This window comes from Callorhinus ursinus, unplaced genomic scaffold, assembly GCF_003265705.2.
Source record: "Callorhinus ursinus isolate GAN/ISIS: 27379988/994484 unplaced genomic scaffold, GSC_fseal_2.0 scaffold4, whole genome shotgun sequence".
In the NCBI taxonomy this organism is placed as follows: Eukaryota; Metazoa; Chordata; class Mammalia; order Carnivora; family Otariidae; genus Callorhinus; species Callorhinus ursinus.
Window position 1 is genome coordinate 54,378,717 of NW_027397066.1, and position 25,694 is coordinate 54,404,410.

Below are 25,694 nucleotides of genomic sequence, written 5' to 3' on the forward strand. Positions count from 1 at the left end.
CCCAACAAGCGGCAGAGCCGGGGAGACTCCCCTTTCTCCCCTGAGAGGAAAGCGCGGGAGCGCACCGCAGGGATCTGCTGGGTTTGGAGACTGCACATGGGGTCGGGTGCCAGAGATACAAATGCTCGGTCACAGGCCAGGTGAGCACGGAGTGCGGCCGGAGACCAGGGAGACGGGAGTGACTGCTTTTCTCTGGGTGCGCATTGAGGAGTGGGGCCCCGAGTTATCAGCTCCTCCGGGTGGAGCTTGGGAGGCCACCATTTTCACCCTGGTCCTCCAAAGCTGTACCGAGAGCTTGCAGGGAACAAAAGCTCCTGAGAGCAAACCCGAGCAGCTTGCTTAGCCTGGACCGACAAGGGCGGGGCAATTCAGCCCCCGGCAAAGACATTTGAAAACCGCGGCAACAGGCCCCTCCCCCAGAAGATCAGCTCGAACAGCCAGCAAGCCAAGACCAAGTTTACCGATCAAGGAGAACAGGAGAACTCCAGCGCTAGGGGAATACTGCACATAGAATTCATGGCTTTTTTTTACCATGATTCATTAGTTCATCAAAGTTAATTTTTTTAACTGCTTTTTTTAATTTTACTTTTTCCCTTTTTCAACCAACATCTTATCAACCCCCTTTTTAAAAAAAACATTTTTTATTTTTCTTTTTTAGAGTCATATTTTATCCCTTCAGAGTAGTTACCCTTATTTTTGGCATATATATATAGGTTGTTCTCTCTTTAAAATTTTGAGATACAGTTTCTTCTAACAGATCAAAATATACCCTAAATCACTAGTGAATGGCTTTGTTCTAGTCTCCTGCCTGATCACATTCTCTCCCTTTTTTTGTTTTTCTTTTTTAAATCTTCTTCTTTCTTTTTTCAAACATCAATTCCTTTTATAAATCTTTTATAATTTTCATCTTTACAGTCATCTTCCATCCCTTCATTGTATCAACCCTTATTTTGTACATATGTCTTTCTTCCTTTAAAATTTTAGGAGGCACTTTTTCCTAACAGACCAAAATACGCCCAAAATCTAGTGTGTGGCACTGATCTATGCACTAGCCTGATCATATATGATCATATTCTGTTTTTTTTGTATTGTTCTGTTTTTGTTTTAATCTTTTTTTTTCTCTTTCTTTTTTCTTTCCCTTTCTTTTCCCCTGGTTTCAGGTCTTTTCTGATTTGTATACAGTATATTTGCTGGGGACGTTGTTAACCTGTTAGCATTTTGTTCTCTCATTCATCTATTCTCCTCTGGACAAAATGACAAGACGAAAAAAATCACCTCAGCAAAAAGAACAAGAGGTAGTACCGTCAGCCAGGGACCTATTCAATACGGACATTATTAGTACGATGTCGGGCCTAGAGTTCAGAATCATGACTTTAAAGATACTAGCTGGGCTTGAAAAAAGCATGGAAGTTATTAGAGAAACCCTTTCTGGAGAAATAAAAGAACTAAAATCTAACCAAGTCGAAATCAAAAAGGCTACTGATGAGGTGCAATCAAAAATGGGGGCACTAACTGCTAGGATAAATGAGGCAGAAGAGAGAATCAGTGATATAGAAGACCAAATGATGGAAAATAAAGAGGCTGAGAAAAAGAGATAAACAACTACAGTATCACGAGGGCAGAATTCGAGAGATAAGTGATACCATAACACAAAACAACATTAGAACAATTGGGATCCCAGAAGAAGAAGAAAGAGAGGGGCAGAAGGTATATTGGAGCAAATAATAGCAGAGAACTTCCCTAATGTGAGGAAGGAAACAGGCATCAAAATCCAGGAGGCACACAGAGCCCCTCTCAAAATCAATAATAGGTCAACACCCCGACATCTAATAGTAAAACTTACGAGTCTCAGAGACAAAGAGAAAATCCTGAAAGCAGCTCGGGAGAAGAGATATGTAACCTACAATGGTAAAAATATTAGATTGGCAACAGACCTATCCACAGAGACCTGGCAGGCCAGAAAGGACTGGCATGATATATTCAGAGCACTAAACGAGAAAAATATGCAGCCAAGAATACTCTATCCAGCTAGGCTGTCATTGAAAATAGAAGGAGAGATAAAACGCTTCCAGAACAAACAAAAACTAAAGGAATTTGCAAACATGAAACCAGCCCTCCAAGAAATATTGAAAGGGGTCCTCTAAGCAAAGAGAGAGCCTAAAAGCAGCATAGATCAGAAAGGAACACAGACAATATACAGTAACAGTCACCTTATAGGCAATACAATGGCACTAAATTCATACCTTTCAATAGTTACCCTGAATGTAAATGGGCTAAATGCCCCAATCAAAAGACACAGGCTATCAGACTGGATTAAAAAACAAGACCCATCAATATGCTGTCTGCAAGAGACTCATTTTAGACCCAAAGACACCCCCAGATTGAAAGTGAGGGGGTGGAAAACCATTGCACCATGCTAATGGACATCAAAAGAAAGCTGGGGTGGCAATCCTTATATCAGACAAATTAGATTTTATTTTTTTTTTAAATGATATCAGAGTATTTTCTTTTTTTTTTTTTTAAGTTTTTTTAATTTATTTATTTGACAGAAAGAGACACAGCGAGAGCAGGAACACAAGCAGTGGGAGTGGGAGAGGGAGAAGCAGGCTTCCCGCCGAGCAGGGAGCCCGATGTGGGACTCGATCCCAGGACCCTGGGATCATGACCTGAGCCGAAGGCAGACGCTTAATGACTGAGCCACCCAGGCGCCCCAGACAAATTAGATTTTAAAACAAAGACTGTAATAAGAGATGAGGAAGGACACTCTATCCTACTTAAAGGGTCTATCCAACAAGAAGATCTAACAATTGTAAATATCTATGCCCCTAACATGGGAGCAGCCAATTATATAAAGCAATTAATAACAAAAGCGAAGAAACACATTGACAACAATACAATAATAGTGGGGGACTTTAACACCCCCCTGACTGAAATGGACAGATCATCTAAGCAAAAGATCAACAAGGAAATAAAGACTTTAAATGACACACTGGACCAAATGGACTTTACAGACATATTCAGAACATTCCATCCCAAAGCAACGGAATACACACTCTTCTCTAGTGCCCATGGAACATTCTCCAGAATTGATCACATCCTAGGTCACGAATCAGGTCTCCACCGGTACCAAAGGATTGGGATTATTCCCTGCATATTTTCAGACCACAATGCTTTGAAACTAGAACTCAATCACAAGAGGAAAGTCGGAAAGAACACAAATACATGGAGGCTAAAGAGCATCCTACTAAAGAATGAATGGGTCAACCAGGAAATTAAAGAAGAATTAAAAAAATTCATGGAAACCAATGAAAATGAAAACACAACTGTTCAAAATCTTTGGGATGCAGCAAAGGCAGTCCTGAGAGGAAAGTATATAGCAATACAAGCCTTTCTCAAGAAACAAGAAAGGTCTCAAATACACAACCTAACCCTACATCTAAAGAAGCTGGAGAAAGAACAGCAAAGAAAGCCTAAACCCAGCAGGAGAAGAGAAATAATAAAGATCAGAGCAGAAATCAATGAACTAGAAACCAAAAGAACAGTAGAACAGATCACCGAAACTAGGAGCTGGTTCTTTGAAAGAATTAACAAGATTGATAAACCCCTGGCCAGACTGATCAAAAAGAAAAGAGAAATGACCCAAATCAACAAAATCATGAATGAAAGAGGAGAGATCACAACCAACACCAAAGGAATACAAACAATTCTAAGAACATATTATGAGCAACTCTATGCTAGCAAATTAGATAACCTGGAAGAAATGGGTGCATTCCTAGAGATGTATCCACTACCAAAATTGAACCAGGAAGAAATAGAAAACATGAACAGACCTATAGCCACTAAGGAAATTGAAGCAGTCATCAAAAATCTCCCAACAAACAAAATCCCAGGGCTAGATGGCTTCTCAGGGGAATTCTATCAGACATTTAAAGAAGAATTAACACCTATTCTCCTGAAACTGTTCCAAAAAATAGAATTGGAAGGAAAACTTCCAAACTCATTTTATGAGGACAGCATTACCTTGATCCCAAAACCAGACAAAGACCCCATCAAAAAGGAGAATTAAAGACCAATATCCTTGACGAACATGGATGCAAAAATTCTCACCAAAATACTAGCCAATAGGATCCAACAGTACATTAAAAGGATTATTCACCATGACCAAGTGGGATTTATCCCTGGGCTGCAAGGTTGGTTCAACATCCGCAAATCAATCAACGTGATACAATACATTAACAAAAGAAAGAACAAGAATCATATGATCCTCTCAATAGATGCGGAAAAAGCATTTGACAAAGTACAGCATCCTTTCTTGATCAAAACTCTTCAGAGTATAGGGATAGAGGGTACATACCTCAATATCATAAAAGCCATCTATGAAAAACCTACAGCGAATATCATTCTCAATGGGGAAAAGCTGAGAGCTTTTCCCCTAAGGTCAGGAACGCGGCAGGGATGTCCACTATCACCACTGCTATTCAACATAGTATTAGAAGTCCTAGCCACAGCAATCAGACAACAAAAAGAAATCAAAGGCATCCAAATCGGCAAAGAGGAAGTCAAACTCTCACTCTTTGCAGATGATATGATATTGTATGTGGAAAACCCAAAAGACTCTACCCCAAAACTGCTAGAACTCATACAGGAATTCAGTCAAAATCAGGGGCATTCCTATACACCAACAACAAGACAGAAGAGAGACAAATCAAGGAGTCGATCCCATTTATAATTGCACCCAAAACCGTAAGATAGCTAGGAATAAATTTAACCAAAGAGGCAAAGGATCTGTACTCAGAAAACTATAAAATACTCATGAAAGAAATTGAAGAAGACACAAAGAAATGGAAAAATGTTCCATGCTCATGGATTGGGAGAACCAACATTGTAAAGATGTCAATGCTACCTAGAGCAATCTACACATTCAATGCAATCCCCATCAAAATACCATCCACTTTTTTCAAAGAAATGGAACAAATAATCCTAAAATTTGTTGGAACCAGAAGAGACCCCCGAATAGCCAGAGGAATATTGAAAAAGAAAAGCAAAGCTGGCGGCATCACAATTCCGGACTTCCAGCTCTATTACAAAGCTGTCATCATCAAGACAGTATGGTACTGGCACAATATCCAATGGAAAAAAGACAGTCTCTTCAACAAATGGTGTTGGGAAAATTGGACAGCCACATGCAGAAGAATGAAACTGGACCATTTCCTTACACCACACACAAAAATAGACTCCAAATGGCTGAAAGACCTAAACGTGAGACAGGAGTCCACCAAAATCCTAAAGGAGAACACAGGCAGCAACCTCTTCGACCTCAGCCGCAGAAACTTCTTCCTAGATACATCGCCAAAGGCAAGGGAAAAATGAACTCTTGGGATTTCATCAAGATAAAAAGCTTTTGCACAGCAAAAGAAACAGTCCACAAAACCAAAAGACAACCGACAGAATGGGAGAAAATATTTGCAAATGACATATCCGATAAAGGGCTAGTATCCAAAATCTATAAAGAACTTATCAAACTCAACACCCAAAGAACAAATAATCCAATCAAGAAATGGGCAGAAGATATGAACAGACATTTTTCCAAAGAAGACATCCAAATGGCCAACAGACACATGAAAAAGTGCTCAACATCGCTCGGCATCAGGGAAATCCAAATCAAAACCTCAATGAGATACCACCTCACACCAGTCAGAATGGCTAAAATTAACAAGTCAGGAAACGACAGATGTTGGCGGGGATGTGGAGAAAGGGGAATCCTCCAACACTGTTGGTGGGAATGCAAGCTGGTGCAGCCCCTCTGGAAAACAGTATGGAGGTTCCTCAAACAGTTGAAAATAGAGCTACCATACGATCCAGCAATTGCACTACTGGGTATTTACCCCACAGATACAAATGTAGGGACCCGAAGGGGTACGTGCACCCCAATGTTTATAGCAGCAATGTCCACAATAGCCAAACTGTGGAAAGAGCCAAGATGTCCATCAACAGATGAATGGATAAAGAAGAGGTGGTATATATACACAATGGAATATTATGCAGCCAACAAAAGGAATGAGATCTTGCCATTTGCAACGATGTGGATGGAAATGGAGGGTGTTATGCTGAGTGAAATAAGTCAATCAGAGAAAGATATGTATCATATGACCTCAATGATATGAGGAATTCTTAATCTCAGGAGACACACTGAGTGTTGCTGGAGTGGTGGGGGGTGGGAGGGATGGGGTGGCTGGGTGATAGACATTGGGGAGGGTATGTGCTATGGTGAGCGCTGTCAATCGTGCAAGACTGTTGAATCACAGATCTGTACTTCTGAAACAAATAATGCAACATATGTTAAGAAAAAAGAAAAAGAAGAAGATAGCAGGAGGGGAAGAATGAAGGGGAGTAAGTCAGAGGGGGAGATGAACCATGAGAGACGATGGACTCTGAAAAACAAACTGAGGGTTCTACAGGGGAGGAGGATAGGGGGATGGGTTAGCCTGGTGATGGGTATTAAAGAGGGCACATTCTGCATGGAGCACTGGGTGTTATGCACAAACAATGAATCCTGGAACACTACATCAAAAACTAATGATGTAAAATATGATGATTAACATAACAATAAAAAAACTTAAAAAAATTTAACATAAAAAATTTGTTAAACAGGTTTTCGGAGAATTGAAAACATCAGCAAGGGACACAGCTATTAAAGGGAAGAGGGTAACATTATTAGAACCTGGAAGCCTAGAATAGATACTCTGCAGAGTACCAGAGAAAAGCTAGAGCCTAAGAACCAACCAGAGGCTACTGGAAGAAAAGCCACTGCTGAGGTGGTGCTGACAATGTCGGAAAGCAAATGGCAAGGGTAAGTCTCTTTTTCCTTTCTCCGGCATTCCAGTCCTCCTCCTAGTGCCACCTACCTATGGAACCTGAAGGAAGCCAAATGACAAAAGAGAAAAGCAGTTTGCAAAGTTCCAGAATACAAAAGGCTGTCTAGAGTTCAGCAGAGATAATATTAGTAAGTGGCATATATGGAATTAAAAAAACCACAAAAAATTTTTTTAAAAGGCAAGAAAATAGAGACAAAGAATCATAGAACTGGCTAGACAAAAACAAACACAAACAAAACAAAAAACAAACAAACAAAAAAAGAAAATCAAACCAAACCAAACCCCATAAAATAAAATGTCAGAACTAAACCTAAATATATCAGCAATTACATTAAGTGTACATGACCTAAGTGTTTTTCAGCTAAAAGGCAGAGATTATTCAACTGGGTTAAAAAGAATCCCTAAAATCCAAACTCTATGTTTAGAAATGAAGAAACACTGAAAAAAACACCTAAAAAACCTGAGTTACAAAGGAACTCTTAATGAAAAGAGATTATTTTAACTATTAACCATATTATGTGTCAAAACTTGTGGAATATGGCTACAATAGTAATTAGAATATCATACGATTATAGTATAGTAATAGAGATATTTTTAATTTTTAATTTTAAATGCATATGTTGAAAGGCTGAAAATCAATGAGGTAAGTATCCAGCTCAAGAAGTTAAAAACAGCACTAGCAAAAAAAGAAAGAAAGAAAGAAAGAAAGAAAGAAAGAAAGAAAGAAAGAAAGAAAGAAAGAAAATAGGAAATGCAAAGAAAATAGGAAAAATATTAATAAGAGCAGAAAATAATGGGATAGAAAGCAAACACATAAGAGAGAGGATTAACAAAAATAAAATGTTGGATCTTAGAAAAGACTAAACACTGTCCTTATTTGAAGATTATACAGAATATCCAAATTAATTTGCAAATAATTTATAAGAATCATTATAATTTAGTATGTTTCCAGATACAGAATACAAAAAATTTTATTTAACACATAATAAAGAGGATAAAAAGTGGGCTACATAATTTTAATTGACATTCTTACTTGAGAATATCTAGAAAAGGTGGGCAAAATGTATTTAAAAAATGTTGGATGGCATTGGAGAGCTATATTAGTGAATGGTGAGACTAACATCTGGAAGAGAGTAGAAATTCATAAAAGTGAACCATTCATTTGGGATCACTTGGGCCCTGGGAGCTTTTGCAGATTTGTTAAGAGTCCACTGAGAAGCTGAGGAGAGTTAAGGGACTAGGGATTAAAAGGTAGAGTCCAGTGCCAGCCAAGAGATGGGGGCCCTGGTAACCCTAATCTACACTTTGAACCCAACTCGGGAGGGTTGTAGGAATAAGGGTAAACAGGAAGTAAGAGCAGTAGTAGTCTATAGCTCTACTCTGAGTCACATGGGTAACTCATAAAATCTCGACTCTGGAACTGGTCTTGAGTTACTAGTGGCCAAGTGCCTCTCTGGAGGATGAAAATACTATGCAGGACATCAAGTTATTTTTAAAGGCAACTTTTCAAATATAATACTGGCATATAATTAAAGATAACCATACACACAAGGATGTAAGATAATGATTATCAGCTGAAACAAAACAAAACAAAAAACAGACCCACAGGAGAGTTCCAGATTTGGGATTAAACACACACTATAAAATAATAATGTTTTCCATGTTCAGGTAGATAAAAGATTGAAAATTTCAGCAAGAAAACTGGAAACCGCAAGAGTGACAGAATTTGCATATTTGTAATTAGAAATTTGAGAACTGAAAATACAATGAGCTAAGAATAACGAAGATACTCTCACAGAACAATAAACTGGGAGGACTTGTTCTGCCAAACATAAAAAATAATACATCAGCTACAGTGATGAAAATACCATACTAGCACAGAGATAGAAAAGAAGAAACAAAAAATTCAGAGATATACACATAAATGGATGTATGACTTGGGTGGTAATGCAGAAGAGTGGCACTGCAAAAAAGAACATACTTAATAATTCAATAAATGGTGGTGAAGCACTTCTCAGCATACACAACATTAATTCCTCATGAATTGAAAACTGAAAATGTGAAAGGCAAAGCTAAGGCCTTTAGAAGACAAAGTCTGTGATTGCCCCAAACTAAAAACATCAATAGAAGGAATAAATAAGTTGTGGTATATTAATGCAAAGGTAAACTACACAACAATGATGACTAAAGTGTGACTATAAGCAATAACATGGATGATTCTCATGTTGAAGGAAAGCAGCAGCCACAAAAAAGTACAGTTTGATTCCATTTACATCAAGGTCAGAAACCATCAGAAAGTAAACTATATTATTTAAGTACATAATAGGTGGTTAACACTATAAATAAAAACAAAGAATTATCACAAAAGGTAGGATAGTGGTATTGCCAGAGAATATGTGTAGGGAAGCTGGTTGTGATTGAGAAGGAACTACGAGGGACATTTCTGGGCTGCTGTCAATGTTCTATTGATTTGACAGCTGGTTATACAAGCCCTTACTTTAAAATTAATCCTTAAACTGTGTATTTATATTCTATATATTATTTGTGTGTGTGTGTATATATATTTGAATATATATTTCTCAACAAAGCTAAGAAATGGCAAGAGAAAAATGAACACTGAAAATTACCTATTAATTACTTACTCTAATCCCCATGATTTCAACTTCCTGATTTTGGTTTGGATTTGCTGAAAATAAAATAGTTAAATCCATACCTACTGACTGTATACAAAATGATTACTTACAATCACAATGAATTTTTGTAATTTTAATTTTTGTTCATTATAATTTAATTATTAGGTCAACAGATTTTTCCTTAAGATCTCAGAAGAACAATTTTCTGTCTTCATTTTTACTAATTATAAAATAGTGGACTCTAAACATTGCTGACTTTTTTATGCCTTGTCATTGGCTTCAACAGGGAGTGTTATAACAGACAAAAAATAAAAATAAAGATATACATCTATGTCTAAGTTCTACCTTTGGGACAATTTAGAGGAATGAAATTACTGATGAGTACCAAAAAAGTTTTAAACTCTAAAAAGGAATATACTTTAAGGGTGCCTGGTTGGCTTAGTTGGTAGAGCATGTGACTCTTGGTCTCAGGGTTGTGAGTTCAAGCCCCACATTGGGTGTGAAGCCTACTAAAAATAAAATAAAAATCTAAAAAAAAAAAAGGAATATAGTTTGGATATCCCCAACCAACAGTGTGAGATTTATCAGATCTTCTAGGTTTTGCAGTCACCATTTCTCAATTGTTTTATAATAGAATTTCCAGGAGCCAAAGGCACTTTGAAGTAATGTTCCTCTACACTCACTGACTGTTAGATCTCCATGAGTGCAAAACATGAAAATTAGAAAACACCAAAGCAACATTACACACAAAATGAATAGCAAAACTGGAATCTCTGGAGTCAACCATGGAACAGGATTTACAAAGATACTGTCAAATTTCTTAATTTATTTTTAATAAGTAAAAAAATCACTCAGTAGTACCTTACAAAATCAAATAATTTTTGCACCTGGTATTTTAATCACCAAAAGTGATCTCATGGTACAGAAATAAAACAGATAATGAAAAAAAAATTGTCATTAACTTCACACCCTAGCTTTCCAGCTTAGTAGAACTAAATAGAGATTGATGGCAATAACCATTACCTACAGGGGGGAAAAAAAGCAATGATAAAATGGTTTCAGGTTTAATCACAAAATGAACTTAATCTTTGTTGGTTTTGTTTATGTGTATTAAAGCACTGATCACTATAAATAAGAACTGATAGCATGGTTCCAAATTTACTTCTGAAAAGATGTGGAGATTTAAATAAAATACAAGCAAGCATTAGATCACAGTTGACGATTACTGAATGGCTTCCTGGAAAACATCAGTTACTACCACACAAAGCAAAATGAAAATGGGGAAAAGGCATTTTATAGAAAAGTCCTTTTATTATTGCTAGCCTTAAGAGTTCCAAGCCATAGAGCTCTGATGTTCTAAATTCAATTTTAGGGAATTTTAAACATTATACTTGAACAAAAATTACTTATTTAAAGGGTATCCATTTCCTTTAAATTCATCCCATCCCCCTATCCTTGCCTCCAATGCAGAGTATCCTTTTATTCATACAAATTCGCCTTCCACTCCCAAATAAACTTTCCCAATTGGATGATACTTTTACAAAAGAATGAAACAATACAGCTGGTTGACAAAGTAATTTCAACTATTTACAAATGAAATAAAAGGAAAGTTAAGTAGAGTATAAAAAGATACCAAATAGGAGTAATACTGATGTAAATCTAGTTTTGAGTTTATCAAAGTATCTATTAATGGCCTGAACAAGAGATCAGACTAAAAGCAGCTAGAGGGAAATGACTTCCTCTGGTTACAAAATGCCAATTGCTTTAGAATGCATGACAGCCTTAGAAATAAAAGAAATAATTGCTGTTTTTACCAAGTTTACAGCGTTGAGTACATTTTACATCATTTTAATGAAAGCATTTATATGAATTTTCTGTAATATCTCCTATCAGAAAACAGAAAGTTTCTATCAATAAAGACCTAAAAAAATAAATTTTTATCTTTGTCAACTCCCTTTCTGGGAATGCAGAATAGAACAGTATGTTTCCCTTTAAAATAAAATATTTTTTTCTGTCCATTAGGTTGCTGGAAGAAAAAAAAAAATCAAGACTCAACTAGTAATGATTTTTTTTTTTAATTTCTAGTTTTCATCTACTTCTAAGGACACTCCCTTTACAAAACCTTTTAGTCTTATATACTATGACAACCAGGTTTAGAGTTCCAAATAAATAAAATAGCCACATTAGAAGGCATATTGAAGAATCAAATGATTAGCCACACTTATCTGTTCACATTCATGGACCCTCTAAGAGGGTTGTCAGAGTTCATATAATACTGTTAACACTTAATACAAGTTAACGTGTCATCTGACTTACTGCTCATGGGTTACAACACTGATGCTATCAACAGAGATCCTGATTTTTAGGAGATAGAGATATTAACAAACTCCGCTTAAATTATCAGGACAGTAAACTGTAACAATTTAAAATGGCTACTCTTCATTCACTGCTACCATCTCTCCTCTTCCCACTGGTGTTAAACTCAAAAGCCTAATTATAAGAGGTGCAGGGTGCCAAACACTATATATATAGAAAAATTGGGTCTCAAATAGTGAACAACAACAAAATTCACAAAATAAGATTAAACTTTTTGGATAGTTGCATTTGTTACTTTGAATTTCTTGATCTTTTATCTCTTCTGGTGACAGATACATATTTTTTTCCTTCTTTTTATCCAGAGAGGTTAATACACAAATTTTTTGTAAGCATTACAAAACATCAGTCCAGTTCAAAATTGCTTGTGTTCATATACACATATGAAGCACTAGACAAGTATAGATTATATTTCAAAATGCTGTAAAATTCTTCACTGTAGTTTTCTACTGATGTTTCCCTTAAATTAAGGCTTCATCAAAGAGAAATCCATAGTATTATGAATTTATTTTTTTTTCATTCCTGAATTAAGTGCAATCTTTCCAAAATCAAGTAGTCCTGGAATAAATCTAAGACAACTTCTGTTAATCAGTGTCATGACTAAAATAGTATCTTACTGGAGGTCCAGGCAAATCTTCATCTCCATCAGTGTCTGGAGCAAATGACACAGTAAGATCCACGTATTTCTTTTCAGTAGAAGGTTTCACAAGTTTGTGCATTCTAAGAAAGATAATCAAGGACAAATAATTTGGTAAATTCTGTAAAATGAAAGAGATTTGCTATTTAATGTTGCCCAGAGAATCTGACCTGACTAGACTTTACATTTACTTTTAAATCTAGTAATTCATCTGCTTTCATGTATTATAATTTTTCTTTACTAAAACCTCTAAACTCAAGACATTCATTTATCTAACAGTGAATCAGTCTGGACTACTGCTAGTATTGGTAAAGAATATAAACCATTTGTTAAAGATAATCTCCCCCACCCACAAAACCAAAATGTAAGCAATGTTTTTTAAAAATGAATTATCCTCATATTCCCTATAAAGTGTGGAGGTATCATAAATTCTTCTCAAGCATTTCTATGTAAAGAGTAAAAAGCAAACTAGATTTAAATCTTCAAATGCAAGCTAATCACAGTGAAAGACATTAAGTTTCACCTTTCTCTTATATCCCATGTATATCCTATTCACTAAAAAGCCACTTTGTGGTTACTATTGTTACTGATACGGTCTTAAATCAAGTTATCACCTATATATATATTCTTAGATTACTAGATTAGCTTCGAGCCAGCTGTCTCCTACCTCCAATCTACTCTGCTGCCAGAATCCTCTTAAAATGTAAATCTTATTTTACTTTCTTGCCTACCGTTATATATCATATGCCATGTGTACCTATCTCATGCCACGCTCTGAACAATGTAATCTACTTAAACCTCAGTAACAGTTCTTTCCATTTTACAAAGAAATTTTGTCCCATTTATAACTTCTCATTCTTTCTACCATTTATTCTTATCATCTCATCCTTAAGTTATTCCAAAATACTGATTTCCCAAATAGATCATGCATGCTCTTTATTAGCTATATGCTTTTGCATAAGCTATTGCTTTTGCCTGATATCCTTTTTCAAAGGTATCTCAAATGAAATCTATCCTAAGGGAAAGGTTTGAGTTAGTAGTGCCTAAGGTATTCTGTAAAAACCTTTATTATACTAATTATTCAATTACATTTTAATGATTAACATGTCCCTTTCTCATAATAGACTGAATTCCCTGAGGGCACAAGCTATTTGATAAAGACATATAATGACAAAATATTAATAGGAGTAACATTTATGGGCTACCTCTCAGATGCTATGACACTGCTAATCTTTACTATTATTTTAATGCTCAATAGCTATGGGCACAATCACTCCTATTTATGGATAGAAAACTAAGTTTCAAAAAAGTTCAGTAAGCTATTCAATGCGACAAAACAAGTAGCTGGGCATGGATGTGAATCCAGGTCTTTCTGAAACCAAGCTTGTCTAACCACTTAATGGGTACTTAGTAGATATCTGGTAAATGAAAAATATCATTCACAAAGTATATCATGCTGGAGATTCCAAATACTGGAATAAAGCACTACTGTGAATTACGTGCAACAAATTTTAAATTCCACTAATCAGTACGCTTTAGGACCACACATTCTACTCTCATCTAGGTAGTATACAGGAAATACTATTATTAATGTATCCAAGAGATGCTCAGGGATCCTAATGACAAAATAATATAAGGCAAATTAATGCCTTATTATATGTAATAGCAATTTTGTTTTTTAAAGTATAGATCATTAAGCCTGGATTATAATAATTAAAAGTGATTAATCTCATTAGCTGATAATCCTAGTTAAAATATGCATATGTTTAAGCACCCATCATGCAGAGATTCATATGACAAATATTTTTACGTTAACTTTTATTTATTTAATACAAGCCAACATGTGTCATCTGACCTACTGCTCATGGGTTATAACACTGATGCTATCAACAAAGATCCTGATTTTTAGGAAACAGTGCTATTAGCAAACTGGTTAAATTAGCACAGGTAAATCTATTTGATGTCCCAGTGTGCATCACCTTATATTTTAAGTCTTTTGAATCTTCTGATATAAGGTTTAATACTTACGTTAACTTCAATCTTTTTGCATGACCCGGCATTACAGGAACATAAAGCATTTTGACTCCCTGTACCACCATTGTTGGTTCAATTCCATACTTCTCCTAAAAGTAAATACAAAGAGACAAACAATCAAAGCTATGTCCAGATATAAAAGGCTGGGTGACAATGTTTTACAACCAGTAAAAAGACAGCAGACAAATTTCTGCTAGGTATTATTTGTGAAAACCTCCAACTAATGAATTAAGTAAATAAATGTCTCACTTTGACTGCATTTATGAAATCCAAGAGGGTGAAGTCTTCTTTTCCATGTATAGTCCATCTGTCCCAAATTGTAAATGATATTCCATTTCTGTTGTAGAAAAATATTCAAAACAAAAATATTTTAATATTTTCCCCCTTAATAATAATAAAAAGCCCCAGAAGTCCATTATTTGTGATTTAGCTACATAATAACATAGGGGAAAAAGAAAAAATAACTTATTTCTCCATTACAACATACAAGGTAACCACTTTTATCAGTACACCTTGTTGATCCTTCCAGTGTCTCATAATAAATCAGTGTGTCTTAGCAAGAGAGTTTAATGCTAAATAATGTGGCAGATTAAATTATGTGAGTGTTCTATGGCTAGTTTAGTCAGAAATGCTTTGCATAAAGCAAAAGAATAAAACTGGGCCACTATCTTACACCACACAAAAATTAACTCAAGGAGTTCCTGACTAGTTCAGTCAGTAGGGCATGTGACTCTTGATCTCGGGGTTGTAAGTTTGAGCCCTACATTGGGTGTAGAGATTACTTAAAAATAAAATCTTAAAAAATAATTAACTCAAAAATGGATTAAAGACCTGCATATAAGACCTGAAACCATAAAGCTCCTAGAAGAAAACACAGGTGGTAATAAACTTCTTGACATCAGTCTTGGTGATGGTTTTTTACATTTGGTACCAAAAGCAACACTATGGAGGTTCCTTAAAATATTAAAAACAGAATTACCATATGATCCAGCAATTCCACTTCTGAGTATTCATCCAAAGAAAATGAAAGCAATAACTCAAAACATATCAGCACCCACATGTTCACTGAAGCATTATTTGTAATAGCTAAGGTACTGATATAGAAACAACCTAAGTGTCCATCAATGGGTGAATGGATAAAGAAAATGTGATACATACATACACAGAAATATAATTCAGCCATAAAAAAAAGAAATCTTGTTATTTGGAACAACATTAGCATTATGCTAAGTGAAAAAAGTCAGAGAGAGAAAGACAAATAAATACCTGTATGATCTCACTTATATGTGGAATCTTAAAAAAAAAACCCCTGAAACTGAGCTCATAGATACACACAACAGATTGGTAGTTGCCAGAGGTGGGGCTGGGGGATGAGCAAAATGGGTGAAAAGAGTCAAATGGTATAACCTTTCAGCTTATAAAGTTAATCATGGGTATGTAATGGGCAGCATGGTGACTATAGTTAATAAAATACTATACTGTATAGTTGAAAGTTGCTAAGAGAGCAGATCTTAAAAGATCTTATTACAAGGAAAAAAAGAGGCTATGTATGCTGATGAAGTTGACTGGGCTTATTGTTTTGATAATTTCTTAATACGTACAGGTGTTGAATCATTGTGTTGCACACCTGAAACTAATCTAATACATGTCAATTATATCTCAATTAAAAAAAAAAAGCAATGCTTCATGAAGATGGGATTTTGACCTAGTCTTAAAGCGATGGCAAGGATCACTACATATATATATATATATATAAGAAAAAGAGAGGTAAAACTACAATTTTTTTCCCTTTAGAGGGTAAAAATTTTATTTCATTTTCATTATGCAGGAGAAATAGACCTTCACGCATACCTGATTTCAGTTCTTTTTACTTCAGATGTCTCTGTAAACACTATAATTGGAATGGCTAAGTTAAGGAAACAATTTTTGTAAGCTTCAAACGGATAGTCACCAGCTACTTTGATCATCTCCAACGCAACCTAGATAAAAGAAGGTGATCTGATTATATAAAGAGCCCAAACCTATTCACGACTTTACATTCATCTGTTTAATTTTCCTAAATTCTACTCAAGCATTTCTCTGTAAAGAGTAAAAGCAGCTACTGGATTGAAATAATAGGAATTTCTTATAAATCTGTCCACTTTTAGCATATCTTATACTTTCAAACTTTTTACCTGTTCTGTATGGGGTGAGCAAAGTTACTAAAAAAATTATTTTGGTCATATAATCTTCCCTTCTTTGGAAGATACCAGAACTCAAAAAATACAATAGTCTAAAATCATTTAATATAGGGGCAGATAATTACACAGCTTCTAATTATAACACTATAGTACAGCAAAAGAACTAGGGCCAGCCTAAAGATTCTGAATCATTAAGGAAAGATTAAATTGTAAGAAATCTGAATCACTAATAGGAATTACATTTTTTAAGGAAAAAAAACTAAAATCCAATATAATCAAAGAGCAACCATTAGAGCAGTTCATCTTATTCAAGAAAAATACAGTACCTGCTTTCCATGAAGGATACAAGAGTGTAATCACTTATCCTCTTAATAGAGGATTATTGCTTATAAGAAAAATTATACTCTGTCATGACACAGGTTAATTTTTATGTTAAAATGTCTATATATCTGTAAAGCTTCAAAATGTGGACTACCTATTTTCAGAAATATCTTGAAATTTAAAATTATAAGATCAATATGGATCCCTCCTTCTCTAAGATCTCTGAGTGACTGGCTGGGGTGGTACAATGGGGAAAACAGGTAAGAGACAATGAAAAAGAAGTATTTCCATTCAAAGAATAATAAACTCACCAAGCCAGAAACTGCAGCAGTGGATGTTGCTATAGCAGGTATAATTTTACCAGCTATGCGCTTTGTTTTAAAACGGTCAGCTGGTTCAATGCTATACATTTTGGCACGAAGGTTTGATGCAGCTGTAATGAAATCTATGTGTCCATTACGATCATCATCTTTTTCAAACGAAAGCACTGCCACCTGGAGATCACCTGATCATAACAACCAGAAAAATAAAGTTTTGTAGTAATTTGTAAAGGTTTTATTAGGTAAAAAGCAATGTAGATTCACTATTCTTAAATATTCCCTGTATTTTTTTTTTTTTTGTTTGGCCTTTTAAAAAACTTTATTGTTATGTTAATCACAATACATCATTAGTTTTTGATGTAGTGTTCCATGATTCACTGTTTGTGTGTAACACCCAGTGCCCCATGCAGAGCGTGCCCTCTTTAATACCCATCACCAGGCTAACCCATCCTCCCACCCCCACCCCTCTAGAACCCTCAGTTTGTTTTTCAGAGTCCATCGTCTCTCATGGTTCGTCTCCCCCTCCGATGTTCCCCCCTTCATTCTTCCCCCCATCTTTTTTTTTTTTAAATATATTGCATTATTTCAGAGGTACAGATCTGTGATTCAACAGTCTTGCACAACTCACAGCGCTCACCATAGCACATACCCTCCCCAATGTCTATCACTCACCACCCCATCCCCCCCCCCCCCCCCACCACTCCAGCAACCCTCAGTTTGTTTCCTGAGATTAAGAATTCCTCATATCAGTGAGGTCATATGATACATGTCTTTCTCTGATTGACTTATTTCACTTAGCATTATTCCTTTATGTTTTTAAAGGACTGAAATATATGAGAAAAATCCAGGAAAATGAAGTTATTGAGGCTTTGATATCACTAAATCAGAGAAGTTTCTATATTTAAAAAATCTTTCTAAAACATAGAAAATAAGAAAGCTATGTACCACATCTGCTATTAAGCTGTTTACAAATAAAATTGTTAATGCTGGGTACTGTTCTAAAGTTGATTTCATAAATACTACTCTGAAACATTTTGCCTCTGATAACTAAGTACAGGGTCAGTTAAAATCTAATAAAAATTTATATATGTTTGAAATATTTCTAGATTAGTGGTTTTTAAAAATCATTCTGTAGATAGATGGATGTAGTTTGATCTGTTATGAAATGAGAAAGAAATGGAAGTTTTTTCCTAGAATTGTAATGATTAAATTAACATATCTATATTTTATTTACAAAATACATAGTTGGCTAACCTAGGTTATTTTTTCTTGAATTTTACTGGTTTGTGCATAAATATCCTAAAAGTCTGAAAACTGCTGATTTATGTTATAAAAGAACAAGTCTAAAAACAAGAGCAAATGGCTCTGTTTTTAAGGAATACAAGTTTGGTTTCCTTATGTTTAAAAGCATTTAACAAGGATGTATATAGGTCAAGTTGTATTTCCTGTGCATAACTATGGAGACTAATAAACCAGGAAGAAATGTGTCTATGGTTTTTTATCCTAAAGTGACTTCACTGGGTCTAAGTGTTAGTCTATACACGACCTCCATTTTTTTTCTCATTATGCTGGCCATGAGTTAAAAAGGAATCACAAAGTAGAATCTTAAGGACTAAACCAATCAGAACAACGACAATAAAGCAGACTTACATTTCAGCAATTGAGGATAGGGCAAGGGTGAAAAAATAATGAACTCAGTCACAGTTAAAGATGAACAGTGACTTACATATGATCACGAAATCAACTAACATCATTTTTTTAAAAGATTTTATTTATTTATTTATTTGAGAGAGCGAGAATGAGAGAGAGAGAGCACATGAGAGGGGGGAGGGTCGGAGGGAGAAGCAGACTCCCTGCTGAGCGGGGAGCCCGATGCGGGACTCGATCCCGGGACCCCAGGATCATGACCTGAGCCGAAGGCAGTCGCTTAACCAACTGAGCCACCCAGGCGCCCTAACATCATTATTATTATAGTTATTATTTAGTCCCATAAGCTTTTGGGTATAGTTTATTGAAAATAAAAATTCCCTCCAGTTCAAATCATTTTTATAAAGATTTCCCCTTACTTGTGGTAGCTTTATTAGATGAAATAGCCTTTTCTAGTTGGAAAACAGCATTCCTCTCATCTTCACTGCTAATAGGAACATGGTCTGGTTTCCTTGCAGTTTCATCTGTTTGAACAACCTTTAAATACATGGACATATATTCATCAATGTTATATCCTATACCTAAGTTTGATTACCATATCTGTTTTACCAAATAAGTCACACAGAGAAGATATTCCCTCTATCTGGTTATTTTTTATGTATGTTTTTAAATCACTGAAATATAAGAGAAAAATCCAGGAAAATGAAGTTATTAAAGGATATACAAACGATGGCTTTGATATCACTAAATCAGGGCGTGGAGCCTAATACAGGGCTTAAACTCACAACCCGTGAGAGCAAGACCTGAGCCTAGAATAAGAGTCAGAGACACTTAATGACTGAGCCAACCAGGTGTCCCTAGTTTTATCACATTAATCATTATGGTCCAATGTATTTTACACCTTCCATTGTTAAGTAATATTATGTTATTTATGTATTTGTTTTACTATCTATCTCTTCACACTGACATGTAAACTCTTAGAACAGGGATCTTTATCTTGTTCATTGAGAGAACTTCAATATATTTAAAACAAATTTACTCATGTTAAAATATTCATTGAATAGCTTATAAGATCTGTGTTCATATAGATCTCTCAAAATTCCACAGAATGAAGTTAATATTAATCAACAGTCTGTAATTCTGACAAATCTACCTCAAACCAAATTGCATAGCTCTAACCAATGCAGAGCTGTTTCTGTCTCCACAGAAATCCATAAAATATACAATGTGCATCCTTTAAATTTTTGATTGCTGACAAGAAGCTGTTTCCTAAAGAATGTCTTCCTTCGCCCTCATATAGATGCATGCTCAGAGCAGCACATCTAAGTAATTTATATTTAAGAAATTACTTATTAGACATTCCACAAGGGCAGTAAAGTTATTATTTTCAAACCAAAAAACTACCTCATCACTAATTAAAAATACTATTTCTTTGTATAGTACCCACTCATCTTGTGTTTTTACAGATTAAGTATTCTTATAAGTATTTAAGAAATAAGTAAAGAGTCAGGGAAGCAGAAACTTTTATTTGCCAGAATGTCTAATTAATATTTTTGGCATCTATTAACTAAAAGTGCTAGACTCTGAAGTTTTGGTGTTAGTTGCTTCAGGCAGTTGAGAAAAGCTCATAATTCACATTAAAACTAAAACTGTAGCTAAAATGCACAGGGTAATTTATTACCCCAAAACTTTGATAGAGAAAGAAGCAATTCAAACCATAAAACACTGAAAAGCAATAAAGATTAGTAAAGTTATTCATACATGTTTCTTTGGCTTCTGTCTAGCAGTTCTGTCTAGTAGGAACATGTGCTAGGAACCTTCTTATTTAAAAAAAAATTATTTGAATATAGTTGATACACAATGTTACATTATTTTCAGTGATTCAATTTCTCCATAAGTTATGCTATGTCCCCCACAAGTATAGCTACCATCTGTTGCAATACACTATTTCAGTATCACTGACTGTATTCCCTATGCTATGCCTTTTATTCCCTTGACTTACTCATTCCACGACTGGAAACTCCTTTATACAGGAATTGTTTACCTTTCTGTTCCTTTATTCTTGATAAGCTACAAGTCATGAACATTTCATTCAGCACATCCATTTACTGGTACAATATCAAACAGCTACAAATTTTCCTTTTTCCTAAAATAAAAGTGCAGAGTGGAAGACTGCACACACTACTTCCTGCTTGAATTTTATAGGGAGGCAATCAGTATTCTATATTTTTCAATATAGCTAGAGGGTAAGGGGAACAAAAGACTGTGCTGTAGATGATTTTTAGAGTGTATACAAAAAGGCATATAATGAGCATGTGAAAAAGAAAATTACTTAATATTTTCGAACTTTCCTATTTACCCTGCCTAAATTTCATGTTCCATCTTTATTAATACTCCTTATCTCTTTTTCCTTCTAACATATTTGCCCAGCAAAAGCCCAACCATAGTTATATCCAATTTTCCAGCTATTCTACAGCAGCACCCAGGCATTTAAATGCCTTTTTTTCCCAGCCACATTTAGTATAATACATTAAGTGGATTCTCAGTGCTGTCTCAAAATTCTACTCCATCTTCTAGTAAGTAACTTTCCCACCCCCATGAGCAATTATCTCACAGCTTTTTTCCTCTGCTCAAACTTCAACTTCTCCTCCTCCTCACCTGGTGCAATTAAGCATGCTTCTTATTTCAACTAAGAAAATAACAATATTTTTTTCTCTTACATTCCAGTTCTAATCTCTTTCAAATCCTGTCAGGACTATTACAATATATACCAGAATCCAATCCCTTATTACAAATTACCTGTTACTGACTACTTCATTCAAAACACCATCATCTTTTGCCTATAACATCCTAAGAGCTTTTCATGCTTCCTCTCTCATGTCTTATATAATCATTCTTAACACGACAGCCAGAGTCCTTCTTTTAAATATATTTCATCCTCTGCTTAAAATCATTCACTGGCTTACCTCATAATAAAACATTAAGTATTTATCATAACCCTAAGTATCTCTCCTATCTCACTGTCTACCACTCTTCTTGCATATTCTCCTTCAGAAAAACCCTGGCCTTCAAAGTCTTTCAAGGCCTTTCTCTGAACTTATTCTTGTGTTTCACCACGTAATAGCATGGTTCACTCCATCACTTCCTTCAGGCTTCTGCCCAAATGGTACTATGTCAGAGAGGCTTTCCCCTTTAGCCCAATAAAATGATACCAGCTCCATCACCCTTTATTCCTTTTCCTTATTTTTAGTTCTTAGCACTATGCCCATATTGAAATATTATATAATAGCATTTTTTTTAATAGTCCACCTCTGGCCCAATAGACTATAACTTCCATAAGAACAAGACTTTTGTTGTGTTCACTGTGGGATTCTCCAGGTTTAGAATGGGACTTGAAATAAGTAAAAGTTCAGTAACTATTTGCTGAGTGAATAAATTTCTAAACATACCTTGTTAGAAGGTTTGAATTCTTGAATCTTTACTTCAGAAAGAATATTCAAGAGGGCATCTGCTGATAAGTCCTGTTTTTTTAAAGAGTAATTTTATGAAAAACCATTTTTTAAAATTCTGAATTCTAAAGCTAAAAAATCCTAAAAGGTCCTTTATCATACTAAACTATTTGAATAATTTATCATCGGACTATTTAGACTACATCCACTTTGACATTTACCCTTATTCTATAAAATACCATTCATAAAGGGTGGGAGGCAGGGGTGGTGTGTAGGAAAAATTACTCATTAATCAACAAACTTGAAATCTTAGTTCTTCCCATAAATTTTTAAAAAGGTAGTTTTAGGGCTAGTTGTATCAGACTGAGTGCTCTGCGATCAGGGACTATCTCGTAATTGTTTTATAAAGTTCCCTGCACAAAGTTATACTCAATAAATACTAACTCAATAAATAAAATACGTAAGTAAATAGAATTCATACCTTTGGAAGCAGAAAAATATTTAAATAGTTCAAGATGAACTTAGATGAATTCAAGGCTATCAGATCTACATTCATTATTAAGAAGCCGCTTAGGAAAAACTAAGACATACTGCTTTTGAGGTCACCTACACTCTTATCACAAAATTGCCACTGTTTTTACAAAAAGAATACCAGACTGAATGGCACTATTTTAACCAGACATTTATGGTATATTTTACCATTAGCTCCAAAAAGGATTAATTTACAGTAGGCATTTTTATCTGGGTCCAAAATAGCCAGTGTTAATTATGGCTCTGGTTCCTATTTCCTCATTCAGCCTACTTAAAGGATAGCAATTTTGGCTCTATTTTGTATCTGTGAAGAAAAAAATCATGAATGCAGATCCGCCTCTCAATTAAAACGGTATTAGACCCTTTAGATGTTAGTCAGTAAAGATGACGTCTAAAGGAATAGGATAAGGGTTAAGAAATGTCAATATGGGAGAGCATTTTAAATTTCTTGAAATTTGAAGATATAAGTTATTATCACAAAATAAATCAAAGAAATTTTTTTTTAAGATTTTATTTATTTATTTGAGAGAGAGAATGAGAGAGAGAGAGCACGAGAGGGAAGAGGGTCAGAGGGAGAAGCAGACTCCCCGCTGAGCAGGGAGCCCGATGCGGGACTCGATCCCGGGACTCCAGGATCATGACCTGAGCCGAAGGCAGTCGCTTAACCAACTGAGCCACCCAGGCGCCCCAAATCAAAGAAATGTTAACAGAGAGAATCTCTAAGGAATATTTAAAAATTGTTACAAAATCGTTCACTTTGGATTTTCAGAGTGATTATGATAATTGAAGCTAACAGGTTATGAATGCTTTAAAAGTAAAGACAGGTCTTACAAATACTTGTTTTATTACTTTAGAAAGAAAAATTTGACTTTCTTCTACTTAGTAATGCTGCAACAAGATTTTACCTTCTGCTATGTTAGAATGGACAACACAAGAAAACAAAAAGTTTACATCAAAAAACAATTCTTGTAACATAAAAACATATTTTGATGATGCAATTAGCTGATAGGTCATCGAATTTTTACCTGGTTTTGTATCACTTCCTAGAGCTTGAAGGTTATCTTACCTCTTCAGTAAATGGAATGCAATAGACTGCAGCATATAGTTTTGCAGCATTCAGAAGAAAACTGTAGTGCCTTTTGAAATTAAAAAATAAGGCAAAGTGTGAATGCACAGTTTCAAAGATGTTTAATTCATCAAAAACTATAGGCTTTGAAATGTTTAAGAAAAATAATCACAGAACTTTCGTTATAGGAATATTTAAAAGTAACGCAATGAACTTCTGGTTTAGACCAAAGAAATTATAAAAGCTGTAAGAAACATCAGGTGTCTATCCTTCTAAGTACAAATATTCAGGAAATGATTGTGACTACTTTGGGGAGAGGAGTGGCAAAAAGTAGAAAAATTAAACTAGTAAAAGAAAATTCATTTTAATTCATAAAAAAATTAGAAATTTTGTTTTAAAGAACATACATTAGGTTCAAATTAAGCAAAGGAATTTGACTAAAAACACAAATAAAGTAGGTTTTATAGGAGAAGCCGTCAGGATAAGGTGACTGGAAGCCAAACATAAACATCACATGAGAAAACTAAATGGGAGTTATTTGTTGAAATAAGGTTGTTAACAAGCGAAGTGTTTAACTGGAATACATACGTATGGGGTGTGTGTGTGTGTGTGTATAAATGTCTGTCTAAACATGAACTACTTTGAAAATTAATTTGAGATAATTTAGGGAGATATTTAATGGTAATCATTTTCCCCCCAAATAACTAAAGTTTCTTAAATACTGGCTTTATTTAATAGGAAAACATCTGTTGTCGTTCTATGGTTTTTGCTATGGATAACGTCAAAGTGGTAACATAATCAAGTTATTTTACGATCTATACAAACAAATTCATATATGTGTAGGGAGAATGACTGTGTCTGGCTTTGTTGGCCAGATTAATATGCTAACTCTTAGAATAACAGGGATGCAATAATTTAACATTTTCAGAGCCTGAGGTTTTCACCCTGCAATGTAAACCGATAGACAGTTAAGAAATTTACAAGAAAGGAGGCATATAAAACTGGCTATAAATACTTACAAAGGTTCATTTAAATTAAATTTTATTGGAGAAGGGGGCCTCTTTGGTGATTGCCAAAACAAACCTAACAAAAGATACAGACATTATTTTCATTATAGGGAACTAGTAATAAATTATATTAAACATTCTTCTCAACACTTGGTCACACTTACTGCCATCTTTTAATCGTGTGTCTAGAGGAAAACAGTGAAGAAGCTGAAGAGCCTAAAGAAAAAATATAAATTTAAAAAATTACTATGCAATATTATCTGAGGAAAAAAATAAAATAAAAAATGCATAAAAGATATACGGTGAAGCCTCCAGCTACCCTTGTATTCTCTATCATTCTCTTGTCACTGCCCCCATATGTGGAGTAACCTCAATTGTTATTTTTTTATTACTATATTATGTTAATCACCATACATTACATCATTAGTTTTTGATGTAGTGTTCCATGATTGACTGTTTGCATATAACACCCAGTGCTCCATGTGGAATGTGCCCTCTTTAATACCCATCACCAGGCTAACCCATCCCCCCACTCCTGCCCCTCTAGAAACCTCAGTTTGTTTCTCAGAGTCCATCGTCTCTCATGGTTCTTCTCCCCCTCCGATTTCCCCCCTTCATTCT

The 25,694-nt window shown here is 35.0% G+C and overlaps 1 protein-coding gene across 2 annotated transcripts in view; it reads right to left on the reverse strand.

The window, feature by feature from the left end:
- Nucleotides 1-10,311: 10,311 nt before the first annotated feature.
- UBA6 (ubiquitin like modifier activating enzyme 6) overlaps nt 10,312-25,694 on the reverse strand; it is an 89,690-nt gene continuing 74,307 nt past the window's right edge. For both annotated transcript variants that reach the window (XM_073891758.1, XM_025887570.2), the window contains 10 exons: nt 25,238-25,289; nt 25,086-25,149; nt 24,067-24,136; nt 22,470-22,541; nt 19,440-19,557; nt 17,365-17,558; nt 16,404-16,531; nt 14,802-14,889; nt 14,547-14,641; nt 10,312-12,601 (listed from right to left, as the gene is read on the reverse strand). In XM_073891758.1, coding sequence (XP_073747859.1) covers nt 12,466-12,601; nt 14,547-14,641; nt 14,802-14,889; nt 16,404-16,531; nt 17,365-17,558; nt 19,440-19,557; nt 22,470-22,541; nt 24,067-24,136; nt 25,086-25,149; nt 25,238-25,289 — 1,017 coding nt within the window. In that variant the 3' untranslated portion in view covers nt 10,312-12,465. The remainder of the gene's footprint in view (nt 12,602-14,546; nt 14,642-14,801; nt 14,890-16,403; nt 16,532-17,364; nt 17,559-19,439; nt 19,558-22,469; nt 22,542-24,066; nt 24,137-25,085; nt 25,150-25,237; nt 25,290-25,694) is intronic.